The 19431-nt window shown below is 37.5% G+C and overlaps 2 protein-coding genes across 3 annotated transcripts in view; one reads left to right on the top strand and one right to left on the bottom strand.

The window, feature by feature from the left end:
- The window catches only part of WDR25 (WD repeat domain 25), a 58525-nt gene extending 57958 nt beyond the window's left edge, over positions 1–567 (bottom strand). The window contains exon 1 of one of the 2 annotated variants that reach the window (XM_042814275.1): positions 534–567. The gene's annotated coding sequence lies outside the window, so the exon portion shown is untranslated. Of the gene's footprint in view, positions 1–523 lie in introns of both variants that reach the window. The other variant, XM_042814276.1, reaches the window with a different exon arrangement.
- Positions 568–2180: 1613 nt separating this feature from the next.
- On the top strand, positions 2181–18344 carry WARS1 (tryptophanyl-tRNA synthetase 1). Its single transcript, XM_042813410.1, has 11 exons — positions 2181–2219; positions 5165–5380; positions 6449–6656; positions 10965–11073; positions 11642–11761; positions 12326–12508; positions 13769–13869; positions 14410–14522; positions 15542–15715; positions 16185–16325; positions 17842–18344. The coding sequence occupies exons 2-11, from the start codon at positions 5267–5269 to the stop codon at positions 17998–18000; spliced, it is 1422 nt and encodes a 473-aa protein (XP_042669344.1). The 5' UTR covers positions 2181–2219; positions 5165–5266; the 3' UTR covers positions 18001–18344.
- The last annotated feature ends 1087 nt before the right edge of the window (positions 18345–19431 follow it).

The raw sequence follows: 19431 nt of genomic DNA, 5'->3' as shown, positions 1-19431 counted from the left end.
AAGGGGAAAAAGGAAAGGGGAAAAAGGAAAGGGGAAAAAGGAAAGGGAAAGGAAATCCTTTTCCATGGGATATTGGAAAAATCACGTGTCACCAAATAACACGAATAACACCCATAAGCCTCAGCTCTTGTAAAAGCAAGGTATCTCTGTCATTCTAAGTCTTCCCACTCAGCTCTTGTTCCTAAAGAAAAAAACACTAGCCAGATGTTCCCTATGTCGTTCCAAGAAAAACGTCACAGCACAGCACCCACACCTTAGCAAGCTCGTTAACCTTATCAACAGCCAATTCACAGCGAGCTGAGCTAACACGGAAACTGACGCTTCCGCAGAGCTTTCAGATTTTCTATTACGCCAACGAGCCCGAGCACCGCACGCACACACGCTGGCCAGTGAGCACCCGTCCCCACACGGCTAGAGATGCCGCGACCAGCGCTGAGGGCGGCACAGTCATAGCGGCACAGCCGCCTCACCCCTCTCCCCAGCCCTCCCAGGCTCGCCACCCCAGCCTGCAGCCACCCCTCACCCGCCACCACCTGAGAGGCGCCGGAAGTCTCTCCGCTGCGACAGCCCCTCTTTAAAATGGCGCCGGGTGGAAACCAGCACCGCCACACATCGCTTCCTCAACTCCTGCTGGGACAGCGAGGTGGGAGGGAAGAGTTCGGATCGCGACTCACTGGGTGCTCATGAGGGCATCTTTCGATGCGGGCCCTCCGTGGGGGTGCGAGGCGAACGCTGATTTTTACGGGGGAACTGGAGGTGCGGAGCGATGGTTCCGCTCAGCTCGCGTTTCCCACCCGGAGCAGGACATAGAGCGCCGAGCGCGGTGATGCAATGGCTGTGGCAGCAGAGCGCTGAGCGGGTGAGCAGTGGGGCCGCGTGGAGCAGGGCGCCTAGAGATCACGGCCAAGGGCAGCGGAGGGGCCGCCCAGAGGGTACCGCTCCGGGCTTCGCCTCCTCTGCGCGAGCGGTGCTGCGAGGTCTCCGTTTGGCGGCCCTTTCCTAGGAAGCGGTGTCTGGGAGATGGGTGGGGGCTCAAATGGTACGGAACGCTGACAAGCTAGGATGTTGCACTGTCATCTCAGGGACTCGTCTTGCACACCTTCACCGTGATTTCACACTTGAATTGATGATCATTATGACTGTGATGACGGTTCAGTAAAACACATCCTGGTTGTAGTGCTTCCCTAGGCGCGTTTCCATTGATGTCTACGTACATGCTGAGTGCTTTAATTTATCTTTTCATTTTTTGCTTTCTCAACCTACCAAGTCGGTCCATTCTCAAGTTTCCATCTATGAATTTTTTCCTTCAACTGTGTTTAGGGAAAGTATGTGATGTCTTCGAGCTTTCCTTCCTTTCCTGTCAGCTTTCCTTATGTAATACATTTTGTAACATGCATTTTGCTAAATTGTAGAATATCCTGCTTACGAGGCTGGATAGTAACAGGACAAGGGGGAATGGTTTCAAAGTAAGTCAGGAGAGGTTTAGATTAGATACGAGGAGGAAGTTTTTCCACACAGAGGGTGGTGACGCACTGGAACAGGTTGCCCAGGATGTGGATGCCCCATCCCTGGAGGCATTCAAGGCCAGGCTGGATATGGCTCTGGGCAGCCTGGTCTGGTGGTTGGTGACCCTGCACATAACAGGGGGGTTGAAACTAGATAAGCATTGTGGTCCTTTTCAACCCAGGCCATTCTATGATTCTATGAATATCCAGTTGTTTGTTTGTTGTTTTTTTAAAGGTCAGAATTGCATTTATGTATTTCAAAAGCTGGTAAAGACCCATGTCCCAAATCTCTGAATGCCTGGCTTGAGTTTCACCAGCAAAGAAGGACAGTACTGACGCAACTGGAAATAAGCTTTCAGTAGCATTCAATTTTTTCTCTATCTTTTTTATTTCCATCCTATTTTTACTCAGCTTATTCCCATCTTATTAAAGAGTCTTTCTGTTTTATAATTCTCCAGTTTCTGCACTCAGTCTCAGCCATATTTCAGCCTTTCTGAAAGGAGGCAATCCATCAGTAGGTACATTAAAGAATTAAGGTAAAACAACTTGTTTTACACCAAAGAATAAATCTTGTTTACATTTTCCTATTTTGCAATGTTTGAAAATGGCAGATTTCAATGTTTTCAACGTGAATTTACCCCATATGCTTTCTTTTCCAGTTAAATATCTCATGCTCACAAAAAACAGAAAAACCTGCTATTGAAAGAAAAGAATGTAAGTAAACCGTAGGCCTTTGTCATTTAATTACTTAACATCTATTATGCTGCCTCTTTAAAATAATGCTGTCAAACTATGCATAATCAAACTTGAAGGGATCTAAATTAAGCATCTAAGGATCACACATAATACATTAGTGGTCACTTTTATTTTAGTCCTTTCTGTAATATAAGTATGGTGTCAGCATTAATAGACCAAAATAGAAAACAATGCATGTATTTCTCAGTCTTTTCAGAGTACTTTGCTGAAATCTGGGAATATTACAGCTGTCTAACAAACAAAGCTGTAATGAAAGATATATTTAGTTAATGATAGATATGGAGGACTCGATAAATTAAAAACAAAAGTTTTCTAGGTGAGTGAAGGTTTTTTTGTTTGTTTTAAACAGTGGCAGTTCAAATATGCTATATAAATATATCCAAGGTTGTGATTAGACTGGTTATTTTGTAGAAGGAATGCTTTCAACTTTTGTTTAATGGCTAATTCAACTATTAGGTGCTTTTTTCATTTTTAATTCTGGGAAAAGGAGACAAATACATGTGAAGCTTTATTGTAAACAGCTTTTATAATTTATTCCAATTAAATATATACCTTGTAAACTCAGTCTATTCACACTGCGTGTTTAGCAGCAGGACAGCTTACCAGGAGAGTACTGAGGTGCTAGAACAGGCTGCCTGGTGATGTTGGGGATCACCATTTCTGGAGGTATTCAAAGCCAGGTAGGATGGGGTCCTGGGCAGCCTGGTCTAGTATTAGACATAAAGGTTGGCAGCTTTGCCTGCAGCTGGGAGGTTGGAGCTTGATGACCCTTAGGTCCCTTCCAGCCCAAGTCTTTCTATGATATGATTCAATAATATACCTGGGAGGCTGTCTGGAATTGTTTCAATCTATATCACTCTGCTGAAAACAAGCAAACAAAGAGAAAACCTAACACTGCTCACTTTAAAGCTGATCAGAGGTGACAGTCTTCTCCACAAACACATCTCATGCAACTGTGTCTGAACTTTCAGCTAAGAAAGCCATTTCTCTTTGAATATCCATAATCCTCTGAAAGACAGCAGGATTGTACATAGCACGGAACTTGTCCTCCGTGGCCATGGTACGACAGAAAATGCCTGGAGTGAATCATTTTCCCAACACGCTTGTCTTCAACTCAGTATGAGTTAAATTAATTAACTTTCCTTTTTCATTACTACATTTGTCACTGTCCCATCTGATTGTAATCTAGGTAAAATAGGAATCAATTTATGACTTCAGATGACATCACTTTCCTCAAGAGAAGAAAGCATGCAACAGTTTGGATGATTGCATCAGCAACTGCATCCAACTGTGATGAAGCACTTTGCCACACTAGCCAAGTTGCATTTATATTTTCCGTAGAAAATTTACTTTTCCCTCAGTGCATTTTTGTCATTAAGATCTGCACTACATCATTTTATCAGCCTCGGGTTTTATCAAGATAACATTGCAAGTGCAGCTGTTGTTGACACAGATGGTGTCTTCCTTACCTTTTAATACTGATTTTCTTGAATATAAAGACAAAAATCAGAATCGTAATGGTTTTAAAACTTTCTTACCAAATCCAGTTAATGTTTATCCATTTGCAATTTCAAGTATTAAAACAGGATGGTGCTTTGATTTTTACTATTAAAAAAAAAAAAAAGCCTTGGCACTTATGTACATCTGCAGACCTCATCATTTGCATCATTGCAGAAAGCTGCTGAGCGTGAGCAATTTCTTGAAATAAGAAGTTCTGCCTCTGCAGTTGAATTTTTTATTTTTTTTATGCTCATGGCAGGCTGATAATAGCTTTGCCAAATTTCAGACAGCCATAGAAGTCTATTTTCAGATTGGAGTACTTAAAGACAATTTATCAAATAATTTTGAAAAGAAAAAAAAAAAAAAAAAAGAGGAAGAAATTACCAGAGGAGCAAAAGTTGCTGTGCCAGGATTACTGTAGGCATGTGTAGTAAAGTAGGCTTAATTCAGTGTAGTCCATGTTACAGGAGTTTCCACTGTTGTAAATCACTAAGAGTTAGACAATGTATTCACTCAAGTTAAGTACAAACCTGCTTGTAACATATTTCAGATTATAACTGTGGAGACAAAGATCAAAATGCTAAGAAACTATCACAGTAAGTTATTAGTAATATGTGCAATATTTTGGGTGTTAGCCTGGGAGAGAAGCCTATTTAGAGAGGTGAAGACACTGTGTTAGGAAGTTTCTGTGATCAAGGTGTATGTTGGATGTAAGGAAGACTGCTGGGTTGTTATTCTCAGATTCACCTATCTCCCAGTGTTGTTTTGCAGCAATTCATAAGATGAACAAATAATTACACTTCAGAGTATTGCTTACTTATGGATTGATTCTTCCACAGAAAGCAGCATTTCTTACTGATCATTTGTGTCTTTCTTTAACCTCTGGAGGAGAGCAGACCTTTCTCTCATATAGCTTTCTATGAGTTGAAATACTATATGGCATATATTAAGACAAAATTCCATAGAACACTTAGAAAAATCTCTTGATTGATTCAGCTTTTGTGGGACAAAAATGTGACAAGGTACCAAGCAGTACAAATACATTAAGCTGTCATGAATAGGATGTCCAACTGATCAGAGATGCTCTGAATCATAGATGTATTTAATTCTTTTGCCACCATTTTGCAAATGTGTTCTAGTGTTAGATGAGCTACTTAGAGAAACAACACTGGAATGATCTGTACATTTATTTGCTGCTCAACGCCACTTCTTTTCTGCATGAAACTAGATTAAATGTTCTAAGCTTGTTTGCTCTTTGAAGCTCACTATGTTGAAGCCTTTACTTTATCCAGCTGTTATCAATAGCATTAGGTATGTGGTCAGTGGAATTCTTTGTTCTTCTTCTATTTGCCTGATCTTCAAGGTAAACATGGAAGAGTAAAACACTGTTTTTTACCTTACAGCTCTTCTGGCTTTGCTGCCACTTTCAATAACCAAGCCGAAAAACTGGAAGTCTTTGGATTTAATTGAATTGTAAATAAAAAGGTCATTTACAGTCCAGCAAAATGGCTGATAGTCCGAACTGTGATTTGAAATCTCTGAATCCACTTCAGCTGTTTGAAAAAGTAACTGAACAAGGAGAGAAAGTCAGAGCATTGAAAGCAGGAAAGGCACCAAAGGTATTTCCATTCCATGTGTGTAACCAGTCATTTTTCATGTCTTTAAGAGTACTGAAAAATATGGTTGTTCTGAGATCTTATTTATATTGCATTAAGAAAAAATTCTTTGTTTAAAAATACTTATGTCCACTCTGTGGTCATACCTCAAACAAAATAGTTATTAATTAGAGGAAAGCTGTTATTCCTGAAGTAAAAAACAGAGTTGTGTAGACTTATACTCTGCTTCCACTAGTTGCTGTGATCCAAGATACTTGGTTTTCAAATGAAGTTAATATCATTTTCTTTCTGTCCTATTATTAGGCTCTCTGTTAAAAAATCATCATCATCTTTCTCCATACGTTATTGTACAGATTAGCAAATGTCTTCCTGTAGCTGTTCCTGCTTAATCTTCCTAGAGTAATTTAGTATTTTGCCATTAATTTCCAGTTCCCTGTGCTGTCATCACTATGTTGGCAGAGTCTTAATATGCCAGAGTTTTAATATGTTCTCTCTTCATGGATTACTTGTGGGAGTAAGCCTTGAAAACTAAGCATTAGTTTTAAAACCTCAAAGTATTTATTGCTTACATGACATATTGCATTAGCCTTGTACTAAAAGGGCCATAACTATGGAATTTATGAAGACCTTCATCTTCTGGTTTGTCTTCAAGTTTGTAAACAAATTGTTAACAATTGAGCCACTAAAAGAACACTGTAAAGTAAATTAGGTAATATTTTTTGTTATAGCTGTGTATCACTTTGTCTACTTAAATTGTTAGTCTTGTTAAAAATGCTTGCCTGTTTTTCTAGAGTTTTGTTTCCTCATGCATAAGTGGAAAAGAGGGACAGATACTTTAAATGCATTGCCAGTGATAACGAGCTGAATTCTTCTGGTTAGAAAACTGTTGCTTTCTATTTGCTTTAATTTTACCATTGGCAGAGATGCTGCAAACATAAATAAAGGCTTAGAACTTATGAATAATGCACTTAAAGTCAAAGCATGGATACAGATTTTTGGAGGACTGAGACGTTCTTACAATTGTCTCTCTCAATTATGTCAAATCAAACAGCTGTTTTTCTCTTTATTCAGGATGAAATAGATGCAGCAGTGAGAATGCTGTTGTCATTAAAGCTGTCATATAAAACAACAACAGGACAAGATTATCAAGCAGGCTTACCTCCAAAAGATCATGCATTAATAAACAACGGTACAACTAAGGAAGAGGATGAAGATCTTGTGGACCCCTGGAACGTGCAGACATCAAACGCCAAAGGCGTGGATTATGACAAACTCATAGGTACAGCTCCTCACTAATGCTAAGGGATTTATGTGAAGTGATTGTAATGACCACAAAAAGCAGCAAAGGATCACAAGTCCTGATCAGCAGAATTGAGTAACAATTTATGTCTGACATTAGCATTCACATCTAAAGAATTTACTATAGGAGTTTAAAATGTCCAAGGCAAGGATTTCCCACTTCAGTTGGAAATAAGTTTTATTCAGTTTGTTTTTAGCATAAGAACTATTATTAGAAGCTACGTTAATGCAGATATTGTGAATGAGTGTGTTTATCATAGTGTTTGTGATACTGAACAGCTAAAGCCTACAGCATTCTGGCCAGGTTGTAGAATTCTTCTGTATTTGACTTGACTTCTGCATTAAGGAGGGCAGAGCTAATGCAGAAGTCTCTAAGGATAACAATACCTTTACAAGACATGCTGTCAAACAGCCAGATGCTGTTTGGGACAGAAAAGATGCAGCTTATGCATAAAAAAAACATAAATGGAAATGGTAATCGTACTATGTAAAGCAGAGGCCACTGACCAGTTTTCAGATCACCTAAGAAAGATATTGGTTACTATTCAGTACTGAAAAAGAAATAACTTACCTTTTTCCAAGGATAAGGACCTGCTGGAAAACTTCTGAAAGAGATAATCTCCAATAGAGATGCTTCTTCTTGGGCTGCCAGCTTTTAAATGGGGTTAGGAAGGGGTGGACTCAAGGTCTGTCCATGCCTTCCAGTCTCACAAGTGAATTGCTTGCACCTGTGCTCCCAGGGCTGGCCCTGCTCCTTCACCAGGTGCTCAATCTGTGACCTAACAGTTCCCATACAGTAATGGAAAATATTTTAGGGATGTTACAAAACTTGCAAAGCTCTGTAATTTAAAAAATGTGGCTTTAGTTTATTTCCTTATTTGTCTTATAGTTTATTTTTAAAGCTTGAGTCCATAACATAGAAATAGGCAAGAAAACTTTTTCATTAATTTTAACTAATTTTGCCCTCTTTTAAGTGAAATAGTTGTTAATCTTCAACATATATTTCGTACCTCAATGAAAATTCTTAAACAGTTGTATGTTGTGGATTTGAGAAACAAACAGACAAGAGAGCATACACCTTCATGTGTCAGCAATTGTTACTTACATTTGGGAGTTCAGTTGCAGCATTCTTTTAACTGAGTGTGATTTTCTTGAAAGATCCTATCAGATGTGTCTATTGGCTTAGTCTGTAGAAAGCCATAGGAGAAAGGAAAAGCTGAAGAGGGAAAAACATGCAAAGAAAAATGCATCTCAGGAGGGGAAAAAGGAGAAAGATAATTGTTGGATTCTAGAAATAAATCTCATTTCTTGTGTAGGAGATACAGAGAAGGCCTTTTTTGTTTTCTTGGAGGAAGTTCTAACTCTTGTATTCTATTCTTCCCATTTTTCTGCTTCTGCTGGCACAATCTCAGTGTCTTTCAAAGTGACTAGCATGACTTCACTGTAAATTAATTATCTAAAGAAATGCTATCCTTTTACCTGACAGCAGCTTGCTTTTCTAGTAACTGTTTGTGTATGTGTGCGCGTAGGTACGTGTGTCCTTTTGACCTACTCTACAATGGAGAGTTAGGACAGTTCTTCCCTATTTGCATTGCTAACAGGTTGGAGAATTTGACAGATGAGTCATGTAGCTTAAATTCTAAGTTACTCATTGAAAACTTTCCATAAAAGAAAGGTAGCCACTCTGGGAAGTGAAACAGTTACTACTTGCTATCAATAAACTTATTCCTCATCTTTTTAAAAATAATAATTAGAATATCACCCAAGAGATCAGTATAACGTTATAAATATAACTTTTAAAATAAAGGAAATATTTGTATCTATTTAAATGTTTAATCTATTTAAATGTTATTTATGTACTAGTTGTACTCTATAAAATTGTCAGTATGTTTATTTTTCTTCAAACATAGAAGAAATGAACATGCTAAAAGCATGGTGTAATTGAAAGGAGTGTTATTCTCAAATGTTTCCTGGATGTTCCATGGTTATGCACCAGAGCAGATATTCAGGGAAGAAAGATTCTGTTAGCCAGAATGTTTGCTGTCTGCTAGTCCAGACTTCATCAGTTGTGAGACTTCATCAGGTGGGAGATGGTGTAAATAGCCATACTGAAGATGAGTTAAACAGTATCCATTGTTCTCACCTTTTCTACTAGGCTAATCATATCGTCATGGAAGGCTGTTAAGTTGGAATTCCCATTCATAAATCCATACTGACTTCTCCCAGTCACTTTCATACCTTTAATAACATTTGAATGATTATTTGCCTCATCATGTGCTCAGAGATTGAGGTGTGACTCACTGCCCTCTAATATCACATTTCCTTCTTCTTGCCCTTCTTCAAAGTGGGAGTGGTATTTGCTTTCTTCCACTCCTCAGGCACATCTCCCAGTTTCCATGGTTGTTCAGAGATTATTAAGACTAGATTGGTCAGAAAGTGACTGGAATAACAAATAGTAGATTATTAGTTTTCTGCATGCATATAGAACCTGGCAAAGAGGAAAAAGTACACAATACGTTTTCAATAAATGCAAATATACTTTTCAAAATGGCAGCGTTCAAGATTTCTTATGTACAGCAAGAGTAAAGCTGTCTTTTCATAAAAGCAAGGATATTAAAGATCAAAAGCATGTTAGGAATTTTTTAAAAGCTTGTCAGAGAGTGGAAACTGTGTCCTTGTCAGAAATTGTTCAGAAATACAGATTCTCTCTGGATAGAGAATCTAAGAAGGTGTTAAATTCCTCATTAAAGGAAACAGGTGGGCAAAAATTAGACAGTTTCCTTAGCAAGGAAGATGAAAATAGAGAAAAGGCAGTCATACAGACTCTGAATGTTTAATGCAGTTACTTAGGTATTTCTAGAGAGCTTTCAATCATTTCTCACACTACACAAATGTTTCTAAGGTGGCTAGCCCCAGCTGGTGTCAGTATTCTCATGATTTCTGTATCACAGAACCACAGAAATGTGAAGGTTGGCAGAGACCTCTGGGTCCATCCTATCTAGTCCAACTCTGCTGCTCAAAAAGGGACAGCCAGAGCTGGATGCCCAGGATCACATTCATATGGCTTTTGAAGATCTTCAAGGAAGAAGACTCCATTACATCTCTTTCCAGAAGAGTAGCCTCTTGACTGTTCTGCTGAGTTAAAAATTTCCATGTTCATCTGCTCTCTAATTAGCATTCATCCAAATTATTTTTATTCAGGCGTTTTTACTGCATTTTATTTGCTTGGAATAAATTAATTCAGTAATTAAGAACTGCTTAGGACAAGCAAATGTGGTGATGCTCAGAAAACACTGTACACCATTACAGTGGTGTAGTGCTACTCTAGTAGGAAGTTGAAGTCCATGGAAAGACATTTCAGTTAATTACTGTATCACAACAGGAAGATTTTTAATAGATGGATATAGGTATTATATACCTATAAAATGTACTTATGTATCCATTTTGCTCCCTTGAATAATTTGTCAATCACAATAAGATATTCTGATGCTCAGTAGAGTAGAATAGTAGCAAAGGTTAGATTCTTCTCTAGATTTCTCTGAGCGGGTCAAAATCATGAAGAATAAATGTGTTCATTAGGGTCCAAGAATTGGGATTGAAGTATAGGAAGCTTTACTGAAGAAAGAAGATGTTTGCCCCAGTTTCATCTACAAGAAGGAAAAAATGCTGCTATTTTCAATCCAATAAAATCTTTCTTAAATGAAATTACTTCAACTGAAAAAGTTTTATTTTAATCAGCTGATTTCCTAAACCACCAAGCAATAAGTCTTACTTGATTGCAATGAAAAGAATTATGCATTACCTTTTCAAGCCTCTTGAGGGGAGCAGTATCCATAATCACGTTGATACAAATGGGGAGTAAAGTTTGGAGAAGAGAATTTGGGATTGAAAAGTGGAAAACGTGATTGGAGGGCTGAAAATTTAAACGTCAAGAAGGGAACATTAAGTTCCTTGCAGCCATTTTTATCCTCTGATATACAGAGGCCAATTTATTGATCTAATTATGTTTCCCTGAATAGTAGTTCTGCTATAAAAAAAACCTGCTATTATAATCAATCATGGATGGAGCAAAATGGGGATGTAGTGATTAGACCGGGCCTATTAGCATAGAGTTAATTTCAGAGACTACTGTTGGGACTCAAGGGAAAAATAAGGAAAATTTAGCCATTTTAGTTTTTACCTGAGATGTTAAGATGTTCTTTTTGAGTTAGGCTGCACGGATTAATGAAAGATCTGTTTTGGCTGTGCTAATTTTTTATTTCTCTTTTTCTCAACATTATTATTTTAGTTCGGTTTGGCAGCACTAAAATTGATACAGATCTGATCAATCGAATAGAAAGAGCTACTGGGCAAAAACCTCACCGATTTCTACGTAGAGGAATCTTTTTTTCTCACAGGTGAGACTTTCTCATTAAAATTCAAAAATGACAAATTATTAAGACTTTCTCTAAGCATTACTGGGAGAAACCTGTGACCAGCCAAAGGCCGTGTTCATTTACACCGGGTAAAGCAACTGTAATTTGCAATTAGCAACTACTCCAGGTCTGCTGTGTCAACATTTGAAACACTTTGTTCTTTTTGGGTACATGCATCAATTTTTTTATGCCTTCACTAATCCCAAATAGAAAGAGAAATGTGCAGGGAATCCTTGCTTTGTAGAGGTTCCATTTTGACCCAGAATGTTAATGGATGGATGGAGAAATTGGCCCAGCAAAGAATACCAGGGTTCATATGCTGCAAAGCTCTGCTTATTTGAGCAAGGGTTCACATGGCCTGTGGATCTGTACATCTATACTATCACATAAAAAAGGCTCAGGGAGTAATATTAAACACCAGCCTGCCAGTCCTCTATGGTTTCTTAACATGCATGGATTTTTTGCATAAAGCAGCTAGAACTTTTCAAATAAGTTCAGTCAAGTTTTTTCTATTTGTGTTTTTTATTGTTTGTTTGTTTGTTTGTTTCAGAGATATGGACCAAATCCTTCATGCTTATGAAAATAAGAAGCCCTTTTACCTTTATACTGGCAGAGGACCATCCTCTCAGGCAATGCACATTGGTCATCTTATCCCATTTTTATTCACAAAGTAAGCTATTTCTACCATTAGTATTACTCAAAAATATTTTTTTCCTAAGGAAATCTTGACTGCTGTCTATGGAAATACCAAAATGGTACATTACAATTAGTTCTGTTTGTCTGAGATAAATATTGATGAATTTAATCCATACAATCATTAAAATTACCCAATCCCTGTATCACTATGAAGTGATACTTCATCTTTGTACCTGTACCTCCATAGCAGTTCCTAGAACTTTTGCTTCTTTTAAGCCGAGTTCATAATGAAACTCGACATGGTTAGTTAGGTGGTGTCTGCAGTAGAAGCAGGACAGAAAGATGTTGGACTCTGAGCCAAAAAATCTCTTAAATTCTACTCCCATTGCAAATGATAACATATGTACAGGAAACAGTGAGTGAGTCTTTTTTCAGGTAAGTTGTCATTATAATCTATATGAAACGTTTATGTTTGCTCACATATGGTGCAGTCCTTTGTATATCCTCCTGTTCAAAATGTATAAAAATACTTATAGCTGTCTAGCAAAAATGTCTTCATTTCTACTTATTCTAAAATAAATCTCTCTGCTTTTATTAGGTGGCTGCAAGAAGCATTTGATGTTCCTTTAGTTATACAGTTAACTGATGATGAGAAGTACCTTTGGAAGGATATGACAACTGAGAAAGCATATGAATATGCTAAAGAAAATGCAAGAGATATTATTGCATGTGGTTTTGATGTCAATAAAACCTTTATCTTTTCTGATTTAGACTACTTGGGGTAAGTTGAAATTTACTTAGAGCACTGAAATCGAAAACATACTTGCATTTTTTCTCTAACTTGAATAGCCAACAGTGTTTTTTTTATAAATAAGTGTGTGCAGGTTTGACAGCTTCAATAGAAGTTTTACAATACTTAAAATAAAATTGTTGATTTTTATGCTATTCAATATCTTACATACATACTCTTGTCATTCTCCTGTATAATATATGAACAAACTCTTGCGTACACAGCGTTTAAATTTAAATTACAAGAAACATATTAAAGCTGCTAACAGGTAAAAATACTAAAACCACCAAGAAACCTCCAGACTGACTTAGGATGGCATCAAAGTCTTTCAGATGTATTTATAGTTCAACCGCATTGACTAAAAGCATTTCACAAATGATACAAACAGTTTAATGCGTTATGAAAAAATAGCAATGAAAAACTGAGTAAAGTTTAAGGAAGATCTAAGAGAAAGAAGCTTCTACTGGAGCTGCCCTCTCAGAAGGAAGAAAAAAATTGGCCAAGTTCAGAACTGAAGTTTTGGGCTTTGTTCTTCTGTAAGAGGTGGTAAGCTTCTCTCACCTGGGTGAGAGGGTGTTCATTTTAGAGAAGAACTGTACCCCTAGACTGTGGAACCTATAAGACAGTTTTTCCTACTCCTCTGACTTTCCTGCCTTAAAGTTAGGTTAATGCAGATATCCCTCATGACTGAATAAGGGCATGTTAGACCTGCCAATTCTATTGCTTCAGTTTTCCAGTAGAAGTGAAAAAAAAGCAGAGAAGATGCTGAGCTATATTTCATTTGGAAAAGCTGCTGATGTATTTGGTGATAGGAAGACAGGGAACTTAGCTCTGAGCTACTATTGCTTTAGTGAACCGCTGGGATACCAAGCAACACAGGAAATGTGATCTATTCAGATTGTCTGAGTTCACAGAAAGGCATAAAGAGAATTCACTTCAGACTTCATGAGGCACAGTTTCTAAATCAAAATATTTCTGGTTTTAGATAATTAAATCTGGTTTTCAAAAAGTGTTGTTTTCAGTATAATATTTTGGGGAAAAAACAGTAAAATTTTCCAGGCAAAAAAAAAAAGTTGTTTTTAGTGTCCTCTAACAATCCTCTAACTATCATCTCAGTGAACCACAAAAAGACCAAACTAGTGCTTTCAGACATTTAATCCTGCAAGCTTTGTGACATTCTCAGCTTTTGGAATGAAAACTTCTGTCCCGCTCTTGGCTTCTCATGTTATTTTTCCACTTTCTTTCTCACAGGTCAAGTACAGGATTCTACAAGAATATCATCAAGGTTCAGAAGCATGTTACTTTTAACCAAGTGAAAGGAATCTTTGGCTTTACTGACAGTGATTGTATTGGTAGGAAATAGTCGTTTACTGGAAATGATCCTTGCTTTCACTTTCTATGGTGCTATTTAAGTAACTATTCAGAGACTGGTATGTGCCACTCAGGAAACAGATGGGAACAGTAGCATTACTAACAACAAAGTATAAAACAGAAAAGTTGAAAGGACCACAATAGTGAACCATTCCTGATTTTTCTATGTAGCTATAGCCAATTATATACTTTCTAAAACTTCTACTGCAAAACTATATAGGAAAAACTTACATTAATACACACATACACATACATGAGAAAAGATAAGGAGTGCTCAAAAGCCTAATTATCATAGCGCTAGATGGTTCTTTCTTCCGTTTGCTTCACTACCATTGCAGGTTTCTGTCTCACTGAAGAAAACTAAGAGAGGATCTCACCACTGTTTACAAATATCTGTAGTGTGGGAACTCAAATGGATGTGACTGGGCTCTTTGCAGTTGCATGCAGCAACAGGACACGGGGCAGTGGGTGAAAATGCCTTTGCAGACTTCACTATCATATCCAAACATCTTGTTTTCTAGGGAAGATCAGCTTTCCTGCTATTCAAGCTGCTCCATCCTTCAGTTCTTCATTTCCACAGATTTTCAATGGCAAGGAGAACATTCAGTGTCTTATCCCATGTGCTATTGATCAAGTAAGAAAATCATATTTCTTAATTTCTTTTTCCTGGATTTGTTTGTGTAATTTACTGTTCAGGCATCATGGTGGCATATCAAAATGTGCGTGAAACATTCCTGCAAGCACCTTGTTCAGATGGGAGCTGGAAGAGATAAAAGGGCGTTCAGCTGTGTCCTGACAAAGATGAGGGCTTAGCTTCAAAATCATGTGTTACTCATTCTTTCCAGTCTTGAATCTGACTTGATCTCAACTCGTTTCAAAGCTGATATCTATGAAAGCAAACACAGTAAAATCTTTAATTATGCAGAAGTGCACTGACATGGGGTAGAAAGAAACTTCTAGCCATCTCCATGGTAACTAGGGCAAGAGATAGCGAGCCGTAACTTGCATCGCAGGAGATTTATTTTGTACCCTGGGGGAAAATCTTCTATCAGAAAAGATAAAGAAGCATTGGAATAATTTGTGAGAAAGGCTGCAGAACCTCAGCTAGAAGTGATTGTGCAGAGCAGCTGAGGAACGTCAGTTACAAATGACAGTGGTAGCATCTTTAAATAAGTATTGTTTCTAGAAATCCTATTTTGCACTGTCTGAATCTTTAGCTCTTTTAGTCACAGGAACAGCCACTGGAAGATTATTTAATTACACTCTTCACCCACAGTGTTATGGAGTAATATTTTTGCATTTGGTTCAAGTCACAGCACAGCAGTAGCACAGCTGTGTGCACTACCAATTTGATCTCTGATTTAGTTCAGGTCCTGTGCTCATTGTTAAAACACTCAGAAATTTTGCCAACTTAGAGGTATCCATTTCCAAATCCTTGTTAACCAAGAGAATCAGAGTGTACAGAGGAACTACAGAAGTGAAAAAATAGGATTTTGTTTGTTTGCTGTTCTGGAGGGACTGTATCAACTGTGGAACTTGAGGTGTTTGTTTTTTCTTGAGACCACCTGTTAAGGCGTGAACTAACCAACACAAGCCAGCCTTTGAACCACATTTTTTAACTTTATTCTGAGCTTTTATTGATGATTGTTCTAGGATCCTTATTTTAGAATGACCCGAGATGTAGCACCTAGGATTGGCTATCCTAAACCAGCCTTACTGCACTCAGTCTTCTTCCCAGCCCTGCAAGGAGCACAAACAAAAATGAGTGCTAGTGATGTCAACTCCTCTGTCTTCCTCAATGATACACCCAAACAAATTAAGACAAAGGTAAGTATCTTCAAACCTTAAGCACACAAAGCTTTACAACAAATGGAAGAGGTGCTCCTCACGTTTACGTTTTTATGTTTTCTTTGAATATGTCTGCATTCTTTCCCTCTACATCTAATTGCAAAGCATCTTTAGGAATTGATAGTTATGCAAATGTAGCTAATCTGTCAAATGTAATCTTTTGCCTTCCCAACTAAACTGATAGTACAAAAATTAGCTAGAATTTGTTTCATTTTTGTCTAACTATGCAAGCTGTGGAATATGTATATACTCCACAGTCATTAGAAGCTGACATCTAATGACTGCCTTTTGCTTTCTTGCTTCAGTCTTGTTGCTCTGCCTTAACTCTTCTCAAATCACCCTTCAGCTTCTTCCTTAATAGAGAAGCTAGAGGACTGTGCTATACCTCTCTTTACAATATAGCAATGCATAATTTAGTAGAAATTGTAAAATCATTGTATTGTTTCAGATTAACAAGCATGCCTTCTCAGGAGGCAGAGACACTATTGAAGAGCACAGGAAGTATGGAGGTAACTGTGATGTAGATGTGTCCTTTATGTACCTGACTTTCTTCCTTGAAGATGATGACAAGCTTGAACAACTGAAACAAGTAAGTAGCCAAGCTGAAGATATCCTTCATTCCTTTCCTTGGGGACAAACCTTTAACTAAGTTCACAGGTCATCTTTTTTTCTTTATTTTTTTTTTTTTATCCAAGTGAATATTTTTAATTTCTAAGTATTTTCATAACTTTTTCCAACACTGTAGAGCATAAGTCCCCAGCTTTTTAAATGATGCTGCCTTAGGATCAGTGTTGTTTTTAATTGTATGATAAACTTCACCTGTTCTTTGTGTGCAAAGTACCTAAATAAAGCTTCAAAGGGTGGCTTTTTTTTTTTTTTTTTTTTTTTTTTGTCTTATTATCACAAGAAGGGTAAAACCTGTTTTGTATAATTTACATTTATACATGTCTGGCAGACTTCTGTCCATTGGGGGTTTAGTTAGTAGCGCCCACATCATATTGGTTTATCAGCTTTCTCCTGCAGGAGAAAGGCAATAGCTACAGATTCTTTTCTAATCTTTTACTCCTTCCCAAACAAGGACAGAGTTGGACAGTTACTAGTAATCCTTTTGCAAACTGTTGCAAATTCCTTCCTTATGGAAATTTGGAGTGTGTTTGACATATTTAGCAATTTTCCATTATGCTCCAGCCATTGAAATATTTAGTATACAATTCTTATGACCAAGAACACAAAGACTAGACCACAGCCAGCAGCTTATCATAGAATCATTAGGATTGGAAAAGACCTCTAGAATGCAACTGTCCACCCATCACCATTACTGCACTGCTGCCTCAGAATCAGATTAGAAAACATGAAGTCAATGCTTGCAACAGCATTAGTGGAGCTGTTTCAGTTATGATACCATAACTTTCAGAACTGCATACTCAAAGCAACAATGTCTTTAAAAAATAAAAATTAGAACTGAAATTAAAACAGTTTGTTTTTGTTAAAGTATTTTTCTTGAATTGCTATTACAAACGGCCTGATGAGAAGGGGGAAGTAAGTTTATTGCCATCTCAAATTCTAGTTGAACTGCCATAGCCATGTTTTCTAACCAGTGCTAAACTCTGCTGTTTAGTGAAAATATTCTCAGGAGCAGAGCAGTTGCACAGATTACCAACTCGTTATATGGACAGCTAAACAGAGTATGAGGGTCTGCGTAAAAAGCTTACTCTGATCTCATCTCATACTTTACCCAAACTAAATGAGAGAACAGTGAAAATGTGAGCTGCTTATTGCAAAAAGCTGTTTGTTTGTTTTTTAAGTGAGATGTTAAGGAGAAAAATGTGCAATTTCCTGCAAATAATTACATCGCTTCCCAATTCAATTTGTATTTATTATATATAGCTAAACATGAAATTATCCAGCTGCCTCAGTCTTTTAAAAATCAATAAGAAATTCTTACAAGGTGTGTTTTCAATGATACCACATTATCTTCTAAGGCACGTGTTCATTTTTAAGACATCCAAATCTTCATTTGCCCTGGCCAGGCTTTTTAAGAAATACTTATCACTAGGTCTTGTTCTGTTTAGCATTATATTTAGCAAGTAACACTTTCTTGACAGGCATACACAAGTGGGGAATTGCTCACAGGGGAGCTGAAGAAGGTGCTTATTGAAACATTGCAGCCCTTGATAGCAGCTCATCAAGAGAGACGGAAGCAGATCACAGATGAAGTAGTGAAGCAATTCATGACTCCACGGAAGCTAGCTTTTGAATTTTGAAGAGATGTTTATGTAACTCATCACTCAGTTAATCAAAATTGAGTAGTTGTTGTCTTCTGCTGTATATTATCACTCCCCAGTTATGAACAGCCTGCACTCAGTGCTTTATAAATACTGCTCTTAATGAGCTACTTATAAGGAGTATCAGAGTCCTGGAAAAGTTTAAAATAGAGTTTAAAATAGGACTTATATCTATTTAAAATCAAAGTATGTTAATTAAGGCATCAAATCTGTACGAGATATAATTACCTAATCTAACAGAGAAGCATGTCTGTCAGCCCAAGACTGTATTTTACTGTATTTCATGTTGAAAATATAAATAAAATTGCCATTTTGATTATGAAGTCTAACTTGCAAATTGTTTTAGAAATGTTGGTTAACAATCATGCCTTGGCCTAATAGTTGGTAGTCTCCATTGTGTTTCACTTCACTTGGTTGACTGGCCAGTGTGTCCCTTGAGGCTACTGGGAACATGCTGCACACACAAAGCGAGTGTTACATAGCAAATCACAGGGTGTCTTGAGCCTGGGACCAGTGCAGAAGGAATGGAGATCTATGAATCGTACACAAGAAAACCAGCCTGATTTTCTTACTGCCTTCATTTTTGAGCTGTCAAAAAGATGCAGAAATTTCACTCCTGTTTTTGCATCTGTTCAACTGGTCTCACTGCCTCTGAAGGCTATTGTTGAGTTACAAACTTTCTTGATATTCTCAGGTGGAAGATATTAGAGAAATGCAAATTTTAGTTTCAAGTTATGAAAAATATTACATGTCGGATCATACAGTGAATACAAATTTCCTCCTGGACACAGGGATACTTGTAGTGTTGTCTGTCCTGTTTTACTGCACTAGGCAGTTTAAAGATATACTTTCTCACCAAAATACACTTTGTTAAAAAACTTCATGCAATATTTCATTTTTCCTTACTTAAAAAGAACTCTGATGTCTTTGCTGTGATTGATGGGGAAAAAAAATGATGATTCACTAATTTGATTTAGTATGTCTAATTCCAAACACGCAGTCAGATCTGTCTTCTATTTATACAGAAAAGGCAGTTGCTGGCCCAGACGTGGCCTTATCTAAGTCAAATAAAATTACCTTTGATAACACTGGTGGGTATTGATATACGGTATTTGCAAATCATTTAAAACATAAGGAAGGTAATGTAATGGGGTGTGAAATATTTAAACCTTAACAATTTTGTTGTGTGGGTCAAAAAAAAAAGAAAAAAACAGCACCCACCTGTTGTCTATGAACCTTTGAAGTCAGCTGATGGCACTTGAGTTAAAGGAGAAGCTACAAGGGTAAAAGTTCCTACTGGCTTTAAGCCACCTTGCATCAGCCTGGTAGCACATTTGTACTATTTGCTCTGCCTGGAGCTTCTCCCTTTCCACCTGTAGTAGTTCTGTAACACCACATAAACATCTTTTC

The sequence above is a fragment of the Centrocercus urophasianus genome, unplaced genomic scaffold (genome assembly GCF_019232065.1).
Source record: "Centrocercus urophasianus isolate 14NV4802_14NV808 unplaced genomic scaffold, USGS_Curo_1.0 seq_14, whole genome shotgun sequence".
In the NCBI taxonomy this organism is placed as follows: domain Eukaryota; kingdom Metazoa; phylum Chordata; class Aves; order Galliformes; family Phasianidae; genus Centrocercus; species Centrocercus urophasianus.
This window is presented reverse-complemented; position numbering and strand designations above follow the sequence as displayed.